General features: G+C 41.2%; 2 protein-coding genes across 3 annotated transcripts; both read right to left on the bottom strand.

Annotated features, from left to right (window-relative positions):
- Positions 1 to 8,363: 8,363 nt before the first annotated feature.
- odad1 (outer dynein arm docking complex subunit 1) lies at positions 8,364 to 14,155 on the bottom strand. Of its 2 annotated transcripts, none has more exons than XM_085777489.1 (15): positions 14,035 to 14,155; positions 13,580 to 13,663; positions 13,385 to 13,481; positions 13,087 to 13,276; positions 12,836 to 12,961; positions 12,631 to 12,744; positions 12,443 to 12,510; positions 12,157 to 12,344; positions 11,090 to 11,224; positions 10,810 to 10,892; positions 10,405 to 10,573; positions 9,733 to 9,896; positions 9,514 to 9,617; positions 8,759 to 8,849; positions 8,364 to 8,667 (listed from the first exon to the last, which is right to left on the bottom strand). In XM_085777489.1, exons 2-15 carry the CDS (start codon positions 13,644 to 13,646, stop codon positions 8,563 to 8,565), a joined length of 1,701 nt encoding a protein of 566 aa, XP_085633615.1. In that variant the 5' UTR covers positions 13,647 to 13,663; positions 14,035 to 14,155; the 3' UTR covers positions 8,364 to 8,562. The 2 variants fall into 2 exon arrangements, with proteins under 2 accessions (XP_085633615.1, XP_085633614.1); XM_085777488.1 differs by having other exon boundaries at positions 13,385 to 13,484.
- A 1,738-nt stretch (positions 14,156 to 15,893) lies between these two features.
- On the bottom strand, positions 15,894 to 19,910 carry tas1r3 (taste receptor, type 1, member 3). The gene is made up of 8 exons (XM_085775498.1): positions 19,645 to 19,910; positions 19,227 to 19,527; positions 18,498 to 18,854; positions 17,975 to 18,391; positions 17,670 to 17,873; positions 17,430 to 17,550; positions 16,601 to 16,971; positions 15,894 to 16,511 (listed from the first exon to the last, which is right to left on the bottom strand). Exons 1-8 carry the CDS (start codon positions 19,902 to 19,904, stop codon positions 15,894 to 15,896), a joined length of 2,649 nt encoding a protein of 882 aa, XP_085631624.1. The 5' UTR covers positions 19,905 to 19,910.
- Positions 19,911 to 20,838: the final 928 nt, after the last annotated feature.

A 20,838-nucleotide genomic window follows, 5' to 3' on the forward strand; every position in this document is an offset into this window, starting at 1 on the left:
TTAACGTTTTTTGCCACGCCTGTCTCTGTTACCTCCCACACCCTACATTCATTGTCATACAAGTAGCCTACGATATAATTGTCAGAGCAGCAGGGTATTTCACATCCTTAACTCCCATAGACAAAACATTCTTGCCCTCACTCCTCAGATGACATCACCTTCTGGATTTCAAGCATTTCTAGACAGTCCTAGTAATGTTTCTATCCTGAACTTGTCCCAACACACCCAAAGGAAGATATCTTGACACAAGTATTTCTTCAGCCTCTAATTTAGGAACTCCTCAAACCTAATCCTATACTGCCTTAGTTATCTTCCCCTGCCATGCCAGCATTCAAGCACGGTTCTGAAGAAGCCTCGGGGTCCTTTTTAGTCATTCACTTCACATTCAGCTGAAATATAATTACGAGGACTGTAATTACATGCATAGATCAAAGGGTTGTATGTCAGTGTACTAGCTAGTTACTTAGAGATTTATTTGCTGTTTTAAATAAGGATTTCTTCCTCCCTATGTTGGCTCTGTGGCTCAATACCTGATAAATGTACAATATGCTGCGGAAAAAAAACTATGACTAAAATGAGCAATTAGCGAGAAGTCAGGTAATTGCATTTACACAGCAGTTTAACAAAGTGTGGTTGAAAATGAATACACAAGGCAGTAATGAAAGACCTTTACTATTCTGCAGCACTTGAAGACAGGGATTCGTCTTGATATTGCACAAAGTGTTGCCCTTTTTATATTGTAAATGAAGACCATGTGGGGACCACAGAGCACTGAGGCAGACATCCACCATGTAATGGCCTCAGTGTGTGCAGAGTCTGCTGCAAATCTGTGAGCACAACTGTAGGGCAGACTTAAAAGCAGCAGAAAGGCATTACTCACTCTTTTTCTGTAACTGGAAAATGGGAGCAATCAGATAGAGGGGGGAGTGTTTGTGAGATCATTTCCTGTCTTTTTCTTTTTTGCCTACTACCTCAACATGTTTCCATGTGCCGCAGATCTGTTACAAAGTTTAAAAAAAAAAAAAAATCTTTCTGTGTGCAGCCTGTTCATTCTGCAGGTGAGGGAAGGGAAGCAGCAAGTAGGGCAGTCAAGGGAAAAAGAGATGCAATTTATGTGGTGATTTTTACAAACTTATTTGCCAACAACTGGAGTGTTTACCACACTTTCCACAAGTAGGAACTGGAATTTTTTTTATGCTTCTCAAAGTTATGGGATCACAGTAAGTAATACTGTGTAAAATAAAAGCTTCTTTGTGCTCACAGTGACACACGTTTCAAAGTAAATTAAACATTTAGCATTGGGGCCCCATTGGCCAGGGAAACTTTTTCTTGAAGTGTTCAACTGCTGTCCACTGATCTAACAGGTCAGTGGATATAGGATAGGAAGTACAGCACCTTAATTTCACCTTGATTTCATGCGGACAAAAGACTGACCTCACTTGTGGAATGCCAGTGCTCGAGGGTAAAGCAAAGTGGGGCCCATCAAAGACCAGAGGTCAGGATTAGGCGGGGGAAGGGTCCCGATAATTGCTGGAATTGGTGGGGGCAAACTGAGCTCTTTTGTTTCGAACAGCAGTGTCCTGCATGGTCTGGCTGTCTTTCTCTAATTCTCAGGCAAGTCCCGCAGAGTACAGGGACAACATAAAGTTGACTTCTGACTGACGCTCCTTACTTGAATGCATAGTCAGGGAGAAAGTGGCATTATGTTATGGACCCATAATTAACACAATTAGGTAAAGTCATTATTGACGATAATGAAAGTACAGAAGCGCTCCGCAAGACGTCCTTGCATTGTCAAATGAGAACTGCAAAAATATATTTCAGACAGATGCTTCAAGAAAACGAAATAAAAAAGAAAAATAATAAATAATATATATAAGTACATTTATGTGGTTCAGAGTTCAATCAATCATTTAATTTATTAGTTTATTTGAAATGGGACTCCGCATATTCATGAACATACAAAAACTATTATTTGATGTAAATATGCCAGATTTAGCTAGCTAATTTCCATCCATAACCCCCCCACAAGTGAATTAATTGTTATAGCAAAAAATATTTTATATATTAAGATAAATTCTGTGGAATTTTCTTTAAAAATGTAATATATTTGTAATGGTGTTTATTTCTTGATCACTTGGGGATGAGTCAACAATACAATTCAACTAAATGAAAACTGGAAAAAATGATGGAAAAGTAAAAAATAAAAAAAACAGTAGTATATTATGTGTGTGTAGTATGTGCAAATAAAAATGGTTACATACTGTAAACAGCAAAAGTAAAAAGTCAAGTTTAAAAAAAGAAAAAAAAAGGTATTTGAGTTTACAAGAACACACATAATGTAAACAAGGGCCTCAGTGGCACAGTGCCAGGAGATCCTGAAATCCTGCAGCTCTGGTATTGTTGCTGCTGCTGTGGCCGACATGTCTCTTCAGTGTTGCATGGATTAGTCTGTAGGTGCTTAGAGGATTTGGAAAATGCCAGTGTTTCCCAATGCTGCAAGCCTTTTGGTGTCAGTGCACTTTGATTTAAAGAAGTGTTTGCTGCTAACTCGCTAACGGGTGTTGGATTTATTAAAGGATGTGCATTGCCTGGTTCCCTGTTTGTGATAACCACTGGCAGGATGTCAAGGTGCAGCCACGGTCTGGAGGATGTTGTTTTGCTAACACTGGGTTATGAACTGTTTTTTCTATCTTAATTTCTGATACACAGGAGCCAAATGTTACAGGGTGTGGAGTAAATGGGATGGAGATCATCTTCTCTCCCAGCCTCTCTTGGGAAAACTGACTTCTCCTATCCCGATGTTCAGGAAAATAGTATCTTTGCTATGTAGAGGAGTTCAGATGCTTCAGGACCTTTTAATAATGAATGAAGGTATAGAACTGATTGTGACATGAGTAATCCTGCTGATATATAAATTTAGCTTCTTCAATCTGATCTTCAATTTTAAGTAGTAACGAAAAAATTACTATTTGCTTTACCAAGCAGCTGAAATCTTGGAAAGCTCCACAGTGGCTGGGGTATCTGGTATCTGCAGGGTGTAAATGACTGCCAAGAGACTCCAGAGCAGACTGAGAACATGCCTCAGGGACTGTACATCTCTCTGGTGGCATGAATGAGAGTGTATAGTGGAGGTGTTGGAGGAAACTGCTGGGGTAATAAGGTTACCTGTGGTATACACTATTAGCTTTGTTGCCACAGCGACCCTGACGGACATTAAAAATGAGTAAAAAGGTTGCAGATGGAAAAAAAAACGAATGACAGATGTGACATGTAAATGTTCTGTGCATTACTGAAGCAAATGCTACATGCATCCTGCAAAACTGCACGAGCAGAATTCTGTACTGTTGATTGTGTTCATTTCCAGTGTCAACAAAGTCTGGATTTTGACTTGGTGGATGTTGAAATGTAATCAAATGTGTTGCAACTTAATTGATTTAAACTTCCCTTCATTTAATAACAAAAAAAAGACAATCATGTTTCAGTCCTCAGCACAGTGTCTGATTGCAGTGTGAGGTAGAGAAACATTGTCCTTCATTCAACCCATTAAGCATCCAGAGCACTTTGCCCTCCCTAATCGAGAAATAATGAATCAAAACCAACAGCACATGCATAATTTATCTATCTATCTATCTATCTATCTATCTATCTATCTATCTATCTATCTATCTATCTATCTATCTATCTATCTATCTATCTATCTATCTATCTATCTATCTATCTATCTATCTATCTATCTATCTATCTATTTTTCATAATGGCCTTACTTTACCCATGTAAACAACCTGCTTGTCTCCCTTCCATATAAACACACACAAGCCAGTTTAAACACTAATATCTGTGGTTGTTGTTTGGTGTTCCAACGCTTTATACTTGTAAGTAATTATTACCAGGCTGTGTAACTGAACAAATGCAGTGGCAGATGCCTGAAACACAAGTGTCAGCGATGAAATGGTGATAACTAAGAGGACAAAGTAATTGTAATGAATTAAAGTTTGAAAATGTTTGTGAAAACCTTCCCAGGCTGTGCATGAAGTAACAGCGAGGGATTTTTCTCCTGCGCTGCATTTAGTTTTGACTTCAGCTCAGCCACCTTATTTATTTCACCTCTATAGCTCCACCCTTGCAACCGTCTTGCCAGAGAAAAGTGGAAATTTCCAGTAATTCCTACTGCTGCTTTGCAAGAAATGCTCCTCCTCCTTCTAGTTTCCCGCCTTTCACTCTACCTGCTCTTTCCTGCTTCATGTTGGCCTGAAGACCTCATGGCCCTCTGCTGCTCAACCATGTGCTGTCCAGCAGCTTTTGCTTTGCACAATGAGGAAACCTACTTCTCTGCTCACAAGACATGTAAGGTTTTTGATTCAATAGCCGGATACACTTCATTCATTAAAGAAAAAGTGTTGAACCTTTGTTTTATTTGGTTAACAAAGAGAAAGGGAAATTAAAAAGGCACGTTTTTTTACGTTAGTCATTTACACTGATCCTCCCAAGAGAGTTTCTTTGTTTACTCTTTTAAAAGCAGGCCCACATCATATCATGTTCCCCTCAGAATAAATATTACGGGTTAAGCAATGTGTAACTATCACATTAGCTCTTGAATGATGAACAAGGCTTGGCTTGGGATCACAGAACAGATTGTAGATTTGCATTTTTATTTCACTGGCTGATCTGACATTCTGGTGTCTGGTGTGTTCACATGCTCTGGAGCTTGCCTACAACAGATAACGCTCGCAGTAAGGTTCCACATTCAATACAATGAAGGCATAGGTGTGGCTTAGATATGGAAAAGGAGACGATTGTGTACGTGTTCACGTCTTTACAGCCTGAGAGGTCTGGGCTATCTCTTTGTTACATCTGTGGTTTTACAACTTCCTCATAATATGAGACCATAGAACAAACGTACACACACATGCGCAGCAGAGATGATGCTTGACATGGGAATCATCTTAGTTAAATTAGAAATACTCCACAAGACAGCTGGAGTGGAAAAGTTTGAGTGTGTGTTGATGGCATGAGGCACACTGACCTTAGGCCCATTGTGAAGCACCAACAAAGAGCCATCTGCACAGCAACCAAAGCTGAGATGAGGGACTCGCACACAGGGGGACCGACGAGGGAGGGGGTGGGGGGGTAGGTGGGTGGTGGGGCACACAGGGACCTGCTGAGTGTGAAAGAGAAGACACATCAATGATAAAGAAAGAATTTTGGATGCAAAAGCTTGATCAGTCAGATCATGTGGGAAACATCAGAGGAAACATCTCAGAGGTTTGCAAACAGAGAAAAACAAGAAGCTGCACAGCAATATCAACCCAGTGAGTGCATGAATCTTTTTTTTTACTAGCGCTTAAGTGGAAGACAAGAGCTGCCAGCCTAATCACTCAAGAGCACATTTCCTGCCTCCTGTATGAAGAGATGGACTCAACTGAAGCTGTGTTACTCAACCATGGAGCGTTTCTCATTCATTGTCAGTAGAAACACACCGGCTTTGTCTCTGCATTGATCTGAATTTCAATTATAGTATCTTTGTTCAGAAGGTTTACAGTCTGAATGTGATGGAGGTTTCACTGTGCAAACAGTATTTTTTATTTTTTTTCTTTTCTTTTCACATAGGTGCACGTGAAAAATAGTGAAAACAAAGACAAAATGGTGTCAGGGACATCTGTAAAATTCACAACTGTTTCACAGGTAAGACATGACAGCCAGGATTGCTTAGCAACAGCAGTAAAAAAAAAAAAAGAAAAAAGAAAAAGAAAAAAAAGATACTTGCAGCCTGTGTGGCAACAGAAGCACTGATGGTGCTGCCACCCAGTGGTGGGCCGCTGACACAGGCTGTGGTGTGAACAGCACTGAGAATCAAACATTCATCTCTCATAACCATGTATGTGCAGCAGCAGAAATAGCTGCTAATTGTCTGCAATGTGTAAAAGCTGATACATGAAAGAAAAGAGGAGCTGACAGTAAGGACAGTAAGGGATGGTGATTCTCCTCTTTCCATCCTGAACACTATTTGAAAATGTGTTCAGTAATTCGATTGGCTGGAAAAAGCACCGGCTCTCATGGCAGATGGTTGCTTAGCAACATTCATGGCAGGGTGGGAGGGTGTGAGTGTTGGGGTGGGTGGGTTGGTGGTGGGGGGGTGGGGCGGTTCTTCGAGGGGAGGGAGCATTGTGGGTGCACTGCAGACAGTCTTTCTGGGGAAATACCTGGCAAAGTTCCCAAATAAATAAACAAGAAAGAGAGAGAGAGAGAACTGGGGACAGAGCATGAGACAGAGGACAGGAGTATTTTCTGTTCTCAGATAACAGTCTTGTTAGAGATAAAGGGAACAAGTCTTTTTATAAGTGTTAACACAGTCTGTTCTCAGGCAGACCCACACCAGGGACAGGAAGTACACAGTATATCACCTAAAACTTTGCCTGCAGTGAGACGAAAGTTGACGAGAACTCTAGCACATGAAGTCAACGGCCTTCAGCCTGAGAACTCCAGCTTGTTTGGTCTTTTGGAGAGACTGAGCGGGACTGAGTCACACTTTGATTGACACAACAGGACATGAGCCGTTGCAGTTGATAAGCGACAGCGGTCTGACATTGTACAGATGAATAGGCCGCATACAAGCATGTGGCTCCCAGATAAGAGTATGGATACATGCTACCTGTGCTTGCATGTTCCTGTTCTCATTGTTGGGTGTGTAGGTGTTTTCAAGGAACGGGGATAATTACTAAGTATGAAATGCAACAGTGTCAACAGTCATTGGTGTACATAAAATGTGGCACTAAGGTGGCATGGGCGCTCTAGAAAATATTAAACTGTTAAAGCTACAGGAAGGAGAAAAGGTGGAAAATGTGCTTATATGGAGAGGAGGGGTAAAAAAAAAAAAGGAGAAAAAAAAGGACTGGGTAGAAGGGGGTAGGTGGGAGGGCTATTTGCTGCTGGTAGGTACAGCCTGCAGAAGGAGGTGGGCCTTGGAAATGGCTGCTGCAGGCGGTCTCTACAGGCAATGAGGACTCTTTTGTCAGAAGCAGGAAATGAGGTTTCTGTTGTGATTAAAAGGAAGGTTTCTATGGCAATGCAGAGGGCCGTGTGCACAGAGAATTTGTTGGGAGTAAGAGGGGTGGGGGTGGTAGTGGTGGTGGTGGCGGGGGGAGTAAGTGAGAGTTGAATTTCAAAGCGAGCAGCCTCCTCCATCTCATCTCCCACCACCGCCACCCCTCTGCTTTTCCACGGCGCCCTTTTATCTCAGATAATCTGTTTTCATAGCCACGCAGTTGAGTCTGCAAGGGGGGATTATCATGAAGTCATTGGTCAATCAGTCATAAATGTTTGCAGAGTAGCAGTTTCACTTCTCCAAACTGCAGCTGTCAAAACCACACTTGAAAAACAAAAAAAACACTTAAACAAATACAACTTATTAAACCCCACAACTCAAGATGGATAATTAACATAATGACCTAAATGTGTCATTCTCCTATGTAGACAGGCACACTCCCATTTCCTTGTGAAGGCCATGAAGAAAAAAAAGAAGAAAAAAAAATGGTGGCATCTGTGTGACCTTTAAAACCTAAATATAGTTACACGCTTTGTTAATTGTTTGACTGAGCTGAAGGTAAAAATACGTTTCTTAAAATAAGTTCCCCATTCTGATTTTCTCTTCAGTGTAAAGAAAGTGAAGCCATCTCTACCCCAGCACAGGCTCACTCCAGGATGTTTGGATAAGATGACATTCGAAACTCCTGAGGATCAAAGTGAAGTTTTTTTTTTTATCCTTGCACACTAAAAGCCACACACAATGTTATAGAAAAAAAAAAGATACAGGGTCTTCTAATATTTTAGCTATACACAAGGATAGTAGTGGTGATCTGTCCAGTATACCCACACTATAAATGGATAAATGAACATGAACAGAAACAGTGATGTTTAATCCTCAGAGAATCATATGGAACAGCTATCATTATAGAAACTTTACCAATATACATCATAAAATACTCAGCATCAATATTTCACCAACAAAAACATTGTGTTTAAAAATGAATGTGAACAGTGAAGTGTTTGAAAGCTCCTCACCTCCTTTTCAGAAACTCAGACTCAAGGTCCCAGCGCACCAGTTGGAGTTACAAAAGGTTCTGCTGCCCCCAACCTTTTCGTTTGAGCATAGCAGCGAGTACCATGCAATGAAACGCTGCCAGTGATGGAGAGCTGTGCTGAGACCAGATTGTATAGTCAAAGCCAGATGGCAAGTCTCACATCAAAAGGACAGCTGGTTACCAGAGTCTGAAAAGACATCTTTATAGCCCTAAACCTAATTAGCTGCAACTAAACAAATCACACCAAGATGTAATGTAGCAGGCAACGTCAATGATTCATCATAAAAGGCGACATACACATAACTTTATTAAGCTTTAAATGTTTATGTGTTCAAGCTACATGATTTCAAGCCGGCTCCATCAGCGGTCACGGCCTCTATTGATCTATATGATAATAAAGAATAAAAAACAGGCCCCTTCAACTGCAGATAATGACAGCAGGGAGAGGATCCACAGTAACCACACTGATCATGTCAGTGTGTCAGATCAGTGCGTCTTCCAGGGCTTGTTGTTGGCCTTCAAACTGCTGAGTGATCTTTGGGGCTTTGGTCGCTGCTTGTTGGACCGAACTCTCTTTCTGCAGAACCTATAAATCAGGAGGATAAAATACTTTAAACAACAGATCATGACATAACGCATAGATACTCAAGTGAAAGATCTGGGACTTTTTATCTCACCCCTCTCATTATTCTTTTACGAAGTTCCCCTTGTGACAATGGCCGCTCTTCTTCATCAGTGACAACAGACTCTTCTGCATCATGTTCGACACTGAGGAGTAAAACCAACAGACACACTAATTGATAATTGATGTTTCAAGAGTTGAAAATTTAGATTGAATTTAGAAAAATTTGATCTTAAAGGGATAGTTCAACATTTTGGCCATAATAAAAAGTTTTAGGAGTAGGTTCATTACCTTTAATTGTCGGTGCAAGCTATTTTTAGAACGGTGGCCGTAAGCTGCTCAAAGGCTACGCTACGGAGGCTCATGGGATTTTTTGGTTTCCCTCATCAAACTCATCAAATAGACAATCCAGCAACTCCAAAACACTCTGGTGGACAAGTTGTGACCTGCACATTCACCACGCTATGAGACAATAATGGAATGTTACGAGACAGAGATGTTTTCGAGTTAAATTCATGCAAAACCGCTGATCTCATAGCGTGGTGAATGTGCAGATCACAACTTGTCCACCAGAGCGTTTTGGAGTTGTTGGATTGTGTATTTGATGAGTCTGATGAGGGAAACCAAGAAATCCCATGAACCTCTGTAGTGTAGCCTTTGAGCAGCTCGCGGCTCTGCTCCACCGTTCTAAAAATAGTTTGCACCGACAATTAAAGGTAACAAACCTACTCCTAAAACTATAGGGATTATTGCAATGGGCCAATTTGCCAAAATGTTGAACTATCCCTTTAAAACAGCTAAAACACTGACTTGTTGAATGTATGTTGGATGCTGATATTCTGCTGAAGCAGCTCTGGATTTTGACCCAAGAGGAATTTGACCAGATCTTTTGGATTGTAGTCCTTTTCCAGATCCTGCAAGCATCACAAAATGCAGTGAACTATTATATTAGAGATTTGAAATGAAAGAAAAACATGTAGGATTGTATATCATGAAAAGGTAGAACAGAACCAAAGGTTGACAGGTTACTTTAGAATTGAGGTATGCTTGAATGGTGAGCAGCTCATTAGTCTTCTGTTCAATTTGACCCAGATAGGACATAATGTTGTTCTCACTAATCCCCGTCGTGGAGCCCAGCATGTCCTCTATCACTGAGCGGTCACACTCTATTTTAGAGAAGGTGGTGTTCACTCCTGTGGGATGGAAGACACCAAGAGTCACCAACTGTCTGGCTTCAAATATCCAGTAAATTTCCAACCAAATGGCATTGTATTGCAATGAAATCACTTGATGTGTGTGTGTGTGTGTGTGTGTGTGTGTGTGTGTGTGTGTGTGTGTGTGTGTGTGTGTGTGTGTGTGTGTGTGCAAATTTACAACACAGAGGTTTAGAAGTGACTAAAAACACATCTCCTTAAAATGACAAACTAAATCCATGTAAAACTTCAGTCATTAATGACTGACAACTGGACATTGTTCTTCTTTCATGGTACGTGGAATCATATCCTTACATGCTGGTCTGTTGCACAACGGAAACATTCAAGGTTGAACTACCAGTTCATATTCCAGCTGAACAGTGTTTCTATTGTCTCTACAATTGTCTACTTAATTATATTTTTCGGTGGAGTTTCCTAAGAATTATTTACCTAATTTAGCAATGGAGCTTCCTAGGAAATTTCAGACCTGAAAAAAATGTTGCCAAACCTATTTTAATCTCATCCAGGATTTTGCTCATGATGTTGGCCTGGTTTTCAAAGTCCTCTGCTTGACACTCAGTTTCCTGTTGTTGTTCATCAATGTCTCTCAGCAAAGACTGATGATCGTGCTCCTGCTGCAAACCTTTGACTCCAAACTGTTCCCTCTCCTCTTCAATCTGCAGATTCACACATTTCAATGCAGGTAAATTAATGGATGTACTGTACATTAATAAACATACTGCTCATAGAACACAACATCCTCCCTTTCTAATCTATAGCCATGGTCTTTGAAGTTCCTCATTACTGGTTGCTTGTGGTCTTTATGAAATACAACCCCAGCGTATTCCACAGCTGAGCAGCTGAGGAAATTAACTAGTTTGTCCATGGACAAAGTTAATTAGAGAAAACCTACCTGGCTGATTTGATCCCTCAGTGATTCAGCCTCATTGTTTTGCTCATTTACAAATTTGAAGAGTGCAAAGTTCCGGTCTTCAACTGCACAGCAAAAAGCAAAAAGCGGTGAGGTACATTTAAATATTTTAAATGTAGTCTTATCATCAGAATTATGAAGGTAGGACATTGCATTTAATTAGCTTTTTGCCAGTGCAAGTGTACATCAGGCCAAAAGTAGAGTAACAGAGAATTGAGTGTGTCTGACAGCAGTCCAGTCAGGGTGTGCTGGTAACACTTACCCTGGATGAACCTGGTGACCAGCATGTCCAGGTTGTCCTCTCCTGTCACTGTCTGGATCCTCTCAAAAACCTCCTCCAGAGCATCCAGGGACTCTTCCCCTGAGTCTGTCCTCCGCTGCTCCTTTACCTCAGACACTGGGACGAACAAGCACCATGTGGAACTAACTATGTAAGGACTGAAAATACTTTATCCATGCTACTATCACCATCATCATCTGGTTTAACATTATTAGCATTGCTGACTTGATATCCTAAATAACTGTTTGTTATCCTAGTCAGTTGTAAAGTGTTGATGTTAACGTGCAATAGCTCCAGGGTGCAGATCCGATCAGGACTGGATTAGAGTCAGGATTGGAGGGTACGCAAAAGTGTTTTTATTTTTTGTTGCCCGTATGCAACTCATACCATGCCACCATACTTTATGCATGATTAATTGATATGGATGAATATCAAAATATGAAGCCCTAAGATTGAGGGGGTTGTTGCTGCTGATGTCATCAGCGTCTGTGTAAGAAACTACCCATTCATTTGCATTGTAGTGGAGGAGACCAGAGATGGAATGTGGAGTCAGAAATGTTTGTCAAACATTATTTGTTCCACCATTTCAATCATTTCTTTTTAGATGTAAAAAGAAATCTAAAATGTGAAGAATGTGAAGTCTGAAAATACATTTGTTCAATTTTGAATAATTTAGGGTATTTTTATTGGGGGGGACAATTCATGTTTTTCAGAAACATGTCCCCCCTGTGCCCCCGGGGATCTGCACCCATGAATAGCTCCATAGCTATTTACCGTAGCTTTGTCTGTGTCTATAATAGGTTAAAACAAACAACCATTTACTCATTGATATATCTAATTACATAATTTCTGTATTTTGCAATTTGCTAATATATAGTTCCTAGTGACCTAGGAATGAGATTCCTCTCTTAGCTTATGCTGATGGGATACACAGTGGTCCGACTGTGCCAGGGCATTTGTAAGGCCATTACTGATGTCATCACATGTCATCATTGTGAATATTATGTAAAAACAACGATATTCGCTCCAGTACAGTGGCTGTATCTTACATTGTCTGTGTCCAGTTTCAGGGCCGTTGTCCTGCCCACTCCTCTCGCTGCACTTGGTGCTCATAAACTCTTTCAGGCTACACTCATGTGCAATAACTCTTTCAAGCTCCTTCATCTCAGCATTGTACTGGGCAAGGTCCCTCACCGCCTTCTCCCTCATCATGGTCATTTTGGACTGAGCCTCCACCCTTGTGTAGAAAGATTATAAAAACACTCAAAAACCAAGATCATGAGGTGCATACCTTCCTGATTTTTTACATCATTTAACAACTGTCTCAAATCTTACTTAGCGTCGTATGCAGCAGTGGACAGGTTGGTGAGTTCCCCAATCTTTTTGCGGACCTCTTGTAGTTCCTAAAACGTAATACACAAGTACAAAAACATGCTTTTTATTTGACATCTTAAAACAAGTCTTAAAGCTTGAATATGTGGCTAAATTACTAGAAAACTAGGCAGAATTATCATTACTCTAACCTTTTCCAGCCTGTTGTGCAGCTGCTGGAATCGAACACGCTCAATATGAAGTGTCTGCAGCTCCTCTCTCAGCTGGCTGTTTGTGGTCAGCTGTTCATTGAAGCGCGTCGAAACCTGCAGACATCGTACAGACATGTGTAAACTTAACAGTGTGATGTGAAAATGTGTACAAGTAGGCAGACAAAGATGCTCCTCCATAACTCACCCTGTCCAGTTTGTATTCCAGTGTGTGTATGGCCTTCTGAGTCGGCCGTACCTTAGACCTCTGTGTGTCACTAGTACTGATCTGCTCTTTTCTCAGCTCTACCAGCTTCAACTCCATGTCTGAAATCTGCCCGTAATACAGGATAATACATAAACACATGACACAACTTAGGTTTGTGTGTCCAAAGCTATCAGTAAACATGACATGAAACTAACATTAGTAATACATAGCGTGAATCCGACTAAACAAACCTCTCTTTGTAGTTCCTTTTGACACTCCTGCTCTTTCCTCAGCTTGCTCTCTAGCATGTCTCTCTGTTCCAGCAAAGCACGTATACCCTTGGTGTCCTCACTGTCCTGCTGTTGCTGAGACAAACTCTTATGGAGACAAAGGTTTTGCTGCAGTTCCTCCTGCTCCTTAAGGAGCTTGTCTATCTCCTGCCTTCATCCAAAACACACAAAAAGCTGATCAGGTAAATAAAAACACACTACACACACACAATGTACACTGTTGCATGTAGGTGAACTGTCTTTTTTTTTTTTTTTTTACTGTTGTTTGCGAATCTGCTCCCGAGCCTGAATGTTGTAGGCCTGCCGATCTCCTTCCATGATCCTGAACTGTCTCTGCAGTTTGGTGATCTCCGACTCTGCTAAAAACATCATATAGACATTACAGTAACTGGCAAAACAATAATAGTAGTGACGCATCAACATTTAATAGTTATGATTACGGTAACTACATTACCTGTACCATCCATATCCATCTCACTGATGTCTGAGCGGGCACTTCTGGCTGACCTCCCCCGAGGCATGGTTACACCAGGTGTTACTGATTGATTCAAGTTGTCATTTTATGATTAAGCTTAATTAACACTTGGCATTTAGTCTCACAGTGTAAACTCGGGAAATTAGATGGATTATTTTCTTCCTTCCTGGATTAAAGTGATAGTTTATGTAAGCAAATGAACACAGCACACATCTGTGGCTACACTTGTGTTTTGTATGCTTCACACGTTACGCCCATTAAGCACGTGCATTTCTAAACTAACAGGGGCACTGAGGGCAGCGGCTAACAACAGTGCACATTTAGCAAGCTAAACCGAAAGGTATATTGAAAATATTTAGCTACGTTATAGTTTACCAAAAGAGAAGGTGTCTTTATCGGGAAGCGTCTACTGTTTAGGACGAATACAAATTTACCTCAAGAGCAGAAAGTTTGAAGATCCGAAGCTCAATCAATCTCTCAAGCATCAGCAGCAGGCGCCCAATAACTTGAGTTGTTAGCAACCGTTGCTAAGTGACTGGGAAACTCTCTGTCTTCAGGCAGCAACCAGGTCAACGGTCAGGTTGAGCTTTACCAGAGCCAGACTACATTCCCCGGCTTTACAGTGTTTGAGTCGGGTTGTTACTTGTTATACTGGGAGTCAAGGCTGCCAATAACAGGAAATAGTTTTGATAGGAACAAATATCAATATCCGTTGCCAGAGTATCTGTAATTTATAGCTCTGGATTTCTTTATTAAGGTTTGTTGAAGGGACTGTAAAAATAATCTTGCTCTGCCCACATAGCTACTGGAGAAAAAGAAGTCCTTACTGCTGATGTAGGCTAATAGTATCTTTATTCATTGAATGAAGTCGTTTGCAACAAAATAGGGAAAACAACATTTTTTTCATCTTTTTTTTAAACAATTAAATCAACATGTAACAATCTATTGTAGAGTAGCCTATTATAACGATGATATAAGAAAAATATATACACTTTTAAACCGACAAAATCTGTTTATGATGTAGTAAACTGGAGTTTCATATTAGATTAAAGGAATAGTTCACCAAAAAATGAAATTCAGTCATTTGTGACTCACCCTCATGCTGATGAATACTCCAGAGTAGTTTTTTATTCCTCAGTGCATCTGGAGACCCGGGAGGCCGGTTCGTAGTCCAACAAAAACTTTATATGAGATTAATAGGTACCGACATAAAAACGTCCATAAAACTACACAAAAACCATTTAAAGGGACAACGAGGAGTTTTGGAAAGTGAAGTGTTTTCTCACTACATTTAGCCTACCATGAGACGGACGTCTTGCCAAGAATGTTTTCATTCATCAAGAATGAAAGTCGGAGGTTCGATCATCTGTGCGTGTGTGTGTGAACGCCAATAACGGAGAAAGAGCGCTATGCGATATTGCCTTGGTCCAGCCAAAAGCCAAAAAAATGTAGGCCTATTTGTGGCCTCCATTACGTGCCGCCCATGGAGACAGTCCAGAGTTTACCCGAAACAACGTCATTGATAGCCTCGTAAACCAGCCTCTCGCGGAAATGCATTTCGTTTCATTTCTCGGGAGAGTCTGGCCTCATCCCCCCTGCAAGCGTTTGGGGTGGGCGGGAGTAGTAGCAAAGACGGTTTAATATCTTTGGTAGTAGCGTTGACAGACAACCCCATTCAGCCAATCAGCAAGTTGGTGTAGTGACGGAGCTTTGCACCAGTCGGTCCCTGATTGGCCAACGTGCTGTGTCAATCACAGCGGGCGACGCTGATTGGCTCGGCCTTCTGAGGGTTTCAGTCCAAACGCTTAGAATGGGCATGAGGCCAGACTCTCCCTCGGAATGAAATGAAATGCACTTCCGCGAGAGGCTGGTTTACGAGTCTACGTCATTGAGGCAAATCCGAAAAATACAGGACTGTTTAGGCTATAAAAATGTCCTAAATGACGTCGTTTCGAGTAAACTTCAAGCAGTGTGGAGGAATATTAAATGGTTTTTGCGTAGTTTTATGGACGTTTTTATGTCGGTACCTATTAATCTCATATAAAGTTTTCGTTGGACTACGAACCGGCCTCCCAGGTCTCCAGATGCACTGGAATAAAAAACTACTCCGGAGTATTCATCAACATGAGGGTGAGTCAATAATGACTGAATTTCATTTTTTGGTGAACTATTCCTTTAAGGAATTATTATTTAACCTAAAGCAAGAGTGATACATTCTTTTTTAGCAAAATATTACAATATAAAATATTGGACATAGAATTGCACTGTGGTAAACATACACTTATGTCCCTCTTTATTGTCCTGACTGTGACTGTGACTGTGACTCTGTCTGAGTCTGTGGCTGTGGCTCCTCCTGAGCTGGTGTTGGTGGGACCCCCTCCAGGAAGGTACAGAAGTGCTCTGGTGTATTGGAGTCAGGTTTCCTCAGCAGCAAGTAGCATTTCGGGAAGTAGTAGGCTGCCACTAGCCCGAAGTTGCTCACCAGGATGAAACAAACCTGGACAATTGACCTATTCTTGGTATCCAAACCTATGTAGATTGGAATAAAGGTCACCCAAATCACACAATAAATCAAGGAGGAAAATGTGATGTCCCTTGCAAGGTTATACTGATGGAGAGGCTTCACTGCCATGAAGGTACAAATAAATGATATGAGCGCCAACACAACATTCAAACCTTGCATTATGGCAAAACCAATCAAAGGTAACACTGGACATGCAAGAAAGGACCTCACAAATACTATTTTCATATCCGCCATATATTGAGACAGTGAGGGCCCTTCTTGAACAAACCAGCCACAGAGACCAGCCTGCACAACACAGCAGACCAGCACAGACAACCAGCTCCCAGGGCCTCTTATTATATTCAGGTGTGAAGCAGCTGTGTCTGGGAACTCTGTCACGAAGAATATCTGTTTAAAAAAAACAAAAAAAAATGGTTTCAGCGGCTTCACAAAGTACTCATTACATCGTTCTACATTTCAGTGCTGTCATAACTCACCTGAAGTGAGAGCGATGTGATGATGGCGAGGGCGACTGTTTGGAAAATGGAGGTGAGGGTCAGCTGAAGTCGACAAACCAGGTCCCCCGGCTGCACCAGGAAGAGCAGCAGACTGAGGCAGGCCCCCATCAGGCTGAGCAGAGCCACGAAGGTCAGAGCCCCACCCGAGGCCCTGACCATTGGGGTGCTGCGGTGCTTTAGGAACACGACACCTATTGAGCTTTGACACAGCAGCAACACTACCCCGGCCAGTGTCAAGTACAGCGCTTCAGGTGTATCCCAGGACAACACATAGAAAGTGGGTGCGGTGCAATTAGTGCTGCGGATCAGGGACCACTGACCTTCAGGACACTTTGTACACTGGATGTCATCTATGAGAGGGAGTTTGATGAAGAAGCAGACATCAAATATCACATTGTGAGAGATGGATCATCATTCATTGAGGAATTGAGGAAAGGTTATTCTGGGAAATACATATATAAAATCTCAAGCAGTTAAGATGGTCTTTGTCATTCTTCTGTGTGCTGATTGAATCTGAAGTAACAGTCAACAGCAACATGTTATGTCTTGTTTGTGTAAAAGCTGTAGGTGAGAATAACACATTTCTCTAATGCTCCTAGCTAACAAAAAAATAGTGTTGCACATCAGGCTAAACTTTAATTATCTGACTTAGACCGTCTTAGACGCACTACAGTTTGTCTATATTGACAGATGATCAGTGGTTTGGCCCAACTGTTTCCCCCTGTGTCCAGTCTATGCTCAGCTAACCGACTACTAATTACGATTTACATCTGTACTCTTTACATAAAATAGATGACAACCACTTTACCCTCATTTGCCTGATATGTGCCCGGCAAACAGTCGATACAATCAAAACAGCAAGAATGGAAGCCTTTGACTCTGCGGACCTGGCCACTATTACATGATGCTGAACATGTTGAGTCAGGAACCTGCAAAAGTGGTGGCATACTGGCATTACAATCAGGATTGTCAAAAAAATAAATAAATCAACATTTAGCAGTAATTTAATTGAAAAGTTACACATTTTCTGATGAATTGCTGAAATTACCTCTGAGTTTCCAGTGTGCCATGTGATTTTGGACTTGTTGATGGTCAGTTGCTCCAAAAAAATTCCAACATTCTCAAATTTGAGATCTGATCCATTCCAGATCCACTCGAGCAAACTGTACCCAATGTTTGGGTTGCCATTGTTGTCAAACACTATATGTGTGCCACTGACATTCACAGATGTTTTCTTTAAAGCCCCCAATAGCTGCAACAGAAGATTTAATTCTTAAATTAATTTCAGTGCTGTTAAAAATGTTTAGATTATCTGCATTCCCCTATTCAGAGGACAAAAAAAAAAGAAATCACCTTCCAGGGATAGACTTTAGTTTCAGATCCCCACATGCATGCAGTTGAATTGCATTCCAGCAGGTTGTGCAGTGCCTCTGCCACACTGTAGACGGCAGCATACACACTGAAAGCCGTGCGCTGCACTGCAGTGTCTGTCACCAAGCTAATATTAGCAGGTGATAAGTTTTCACATTGTGAGCAGGGATTGTCGGGATTGCCTGACTTTTCTGGGGGATGGAACGTGTTCTCCCTCTCCTCACTCAGTTTGTTGAAGAGAACGTCGGCGTAGGCAGCGAGCTGATCCAAACTCTGTACCTGATCAATAAATCCAAGGATTGTGCCAACGTTTTTGATATTGGGGATAGAAGTGATTCGATGATGTACAGTCCAACTTGTGCTGGCAATCCACACGGCTGTCAGATTCCTCCTTATAACCTGGAAGAGATTTGACTGCATGAACTTAATATAATGTGTCCATCCGTAACATGAAGTTGTGTGAGTAACAGGCTATGTCACACTGAATTTCCTCTGTATTACTAACCTCTTTGAAGAAGACTACAGCTGGATCTACAATAGAAAAGACCACTACCACGCCAACCTTGGTTGCAATGATATTGTTAATGATAGTTTTGACAGCTGGTTCAGGGTCAGAGTATACTGGGATCAGCCCCTCATAGGCGACACATATAGACATGTTTTCTGCTAATTTGGAGAACTGCTTCACGCCTTGTTGCCCATACTCTTCTTCACTGCCCACCACTGCCACCCAGTTCCAACCAAACTCTTTCAGCAGAAGTGCCATGACATCTACTTGCCATTTGTCACTGGGCACTGTCCGAAAGAACGATGGGTACTTAGCTTTGTCACTGAATTTGTCACTGGTTGCACCGTAGCTAATCTGGAGGGAGAAGAGTCATAAGTTAAAGATAGTTAATAGTTAAAGATACTTTATTAAACCTTTGCAGGAAATTACAATGTTACCAGCAGCAGAAGACAACACAAGACCACACACAATTAACTGCTTACTAATATGCTACATTAATTAATCTGTTTCCTAATCCTAAGTAATGCATAATAATGATTGTTAATATATTAATTAATGCTTAATAATGTACTAACTAATGTTAATTAAGGGACACTTATTGTAAAGTGTTACCCTAAACTCTTTTACCTTCAAGGCTTATGGGACACTGGAGCACACATTCAGACTTACTCTAAAAGAGAATACAGTATATGGACATAATAAGACCAAATGTATTTGAAACCCTACCTGTGGCATCAGAAAGAATCCTAGGAGTTTTCCTATTACAGACACCATTTCTGAGCTGGACGGACCAATCACAGCAGAGATGCTGGTCTCATAGTTGGTGTAATTACACTCGACAGAAAGCACTTGGTTAGATTTCTCAGTGAGGAAGGAGATTGTAGGCTTCACAAGAATGGCAGATTGTTTGCAAGAGTCATAGATTCTATAACCCAGCTTGACGCCAGGGAGCAAAATTTGCTGTCCATTGATCTCATCCACTGCATATTTCATCACTAGAGCCCACCCCAGTCCACGTTCATTTAATCTGTGAGACACCGAGCAGAAGGAACACATTGTAAAGGAGAAACTTTATACTGTAAGTATGGTTGAACACACTGCTGCAGTACCTCAGGTAATAAGGTCATTATGTATACCACATTACCTTTCACAGCTGATGTTGTTCGGCTCTGTCCTCTGGCTGAGGTCACTGGTGAGGTCGTTAATGGGAAAGAGTCCTCCCAGTATAATGTCCCCAGGCGAGTGGAAAAGATCGGTGGAAATGTTTTGGTACCACTCAGGTGAGCTGTTCACACTGCAGCTCAGTCTTAACACGCAACACAGAACCAGCAGGATGGAAGATGATGCAGCCATGATGCAGATGAAGCTGGAGACTGAAGCTAGAGTCACAGGGACAAATTGCATACATGTCAGTACATCATGAAATCTTGCGGTATGCAAACTCAACAATAAGCACCAAAGTCACCTGGTGGAAGTGGCTCCTCCCCTTCCCGGCCACCTGAAGGTGTAACATGCAGTAAGTGAAAATGATGTGAAATGGACCTTATAATACTGGCCTACATTTACATTTTTGGTATATGTACATGAAAGAGCGATCAACACTCCTCATGCTCAAGAGAAAGATATTTTATTATCATTAGAAAAACAAACATTTGTGGTATAATTGCACACTGCTATTGTGAATTTGTCCACATCTATAATACAATAGTTCTGAATGAGCAAGAAATTGATGGCCTTTTGTGAGATGCCTTCATTTGTTAATGGTTTGTATATTGCACCTTGTGAGCATTTGAGTGTTTGTTGTGCATGTGGTGTTCATCTTTCCGGAGCATTTGCTTGTGGTTTGCATTTTGATCCTCTTCGGTGTAACTATCTGTCAGGAGATGAGCACATACAGTAAATGTTTGGCTGCTCAGCCTGTTGTTGTAATCACAGCATCTAAATTGCTTTGCATATTTATTCATATCACTCGGGCCACGGTACAGTTCTGAAAGTCACTAACATGTGCCTGCCCTAGAAGTGGTACTGTAATGTTACTAATAACGTGAATATTAAGCTGTGTTTCATTGCATGTTTTCATTTTTGCATTGTCATGTTTTGCGTTCACCTCAGCGTTGATTTTTGCATCATCATTTACATCAGTGCTGTTCATCCCTGCAAGCAAATTGACATTTCCTCCCACAATATTTGCATAAACCCACTAGTTCTACATAAGTAGTTTTGAATGGCTCTTTTGATACAGTTTTGAACAAGTAATTCTTCTCTTCCAGCTACTCCGGCTTCAGGCCATTTGTTATTGGAAAGCGATCAAAACAAGCTGAACTTCTGCTGTTGTTAA

The sequence above is a fragment of the Trachurus japonicus genome, chromosome 5 (assembly GCF_045865225.1).
Source record: "Trachurus japonicus isolate A0001 chromosome 5, Traja_1.0".
Lineage (NCBI taxonomy): Eukaryota > Metazoa > Chordata > Actinopteri > Carangiformes > Carangidae > Trachurus > Trachurus japonicus.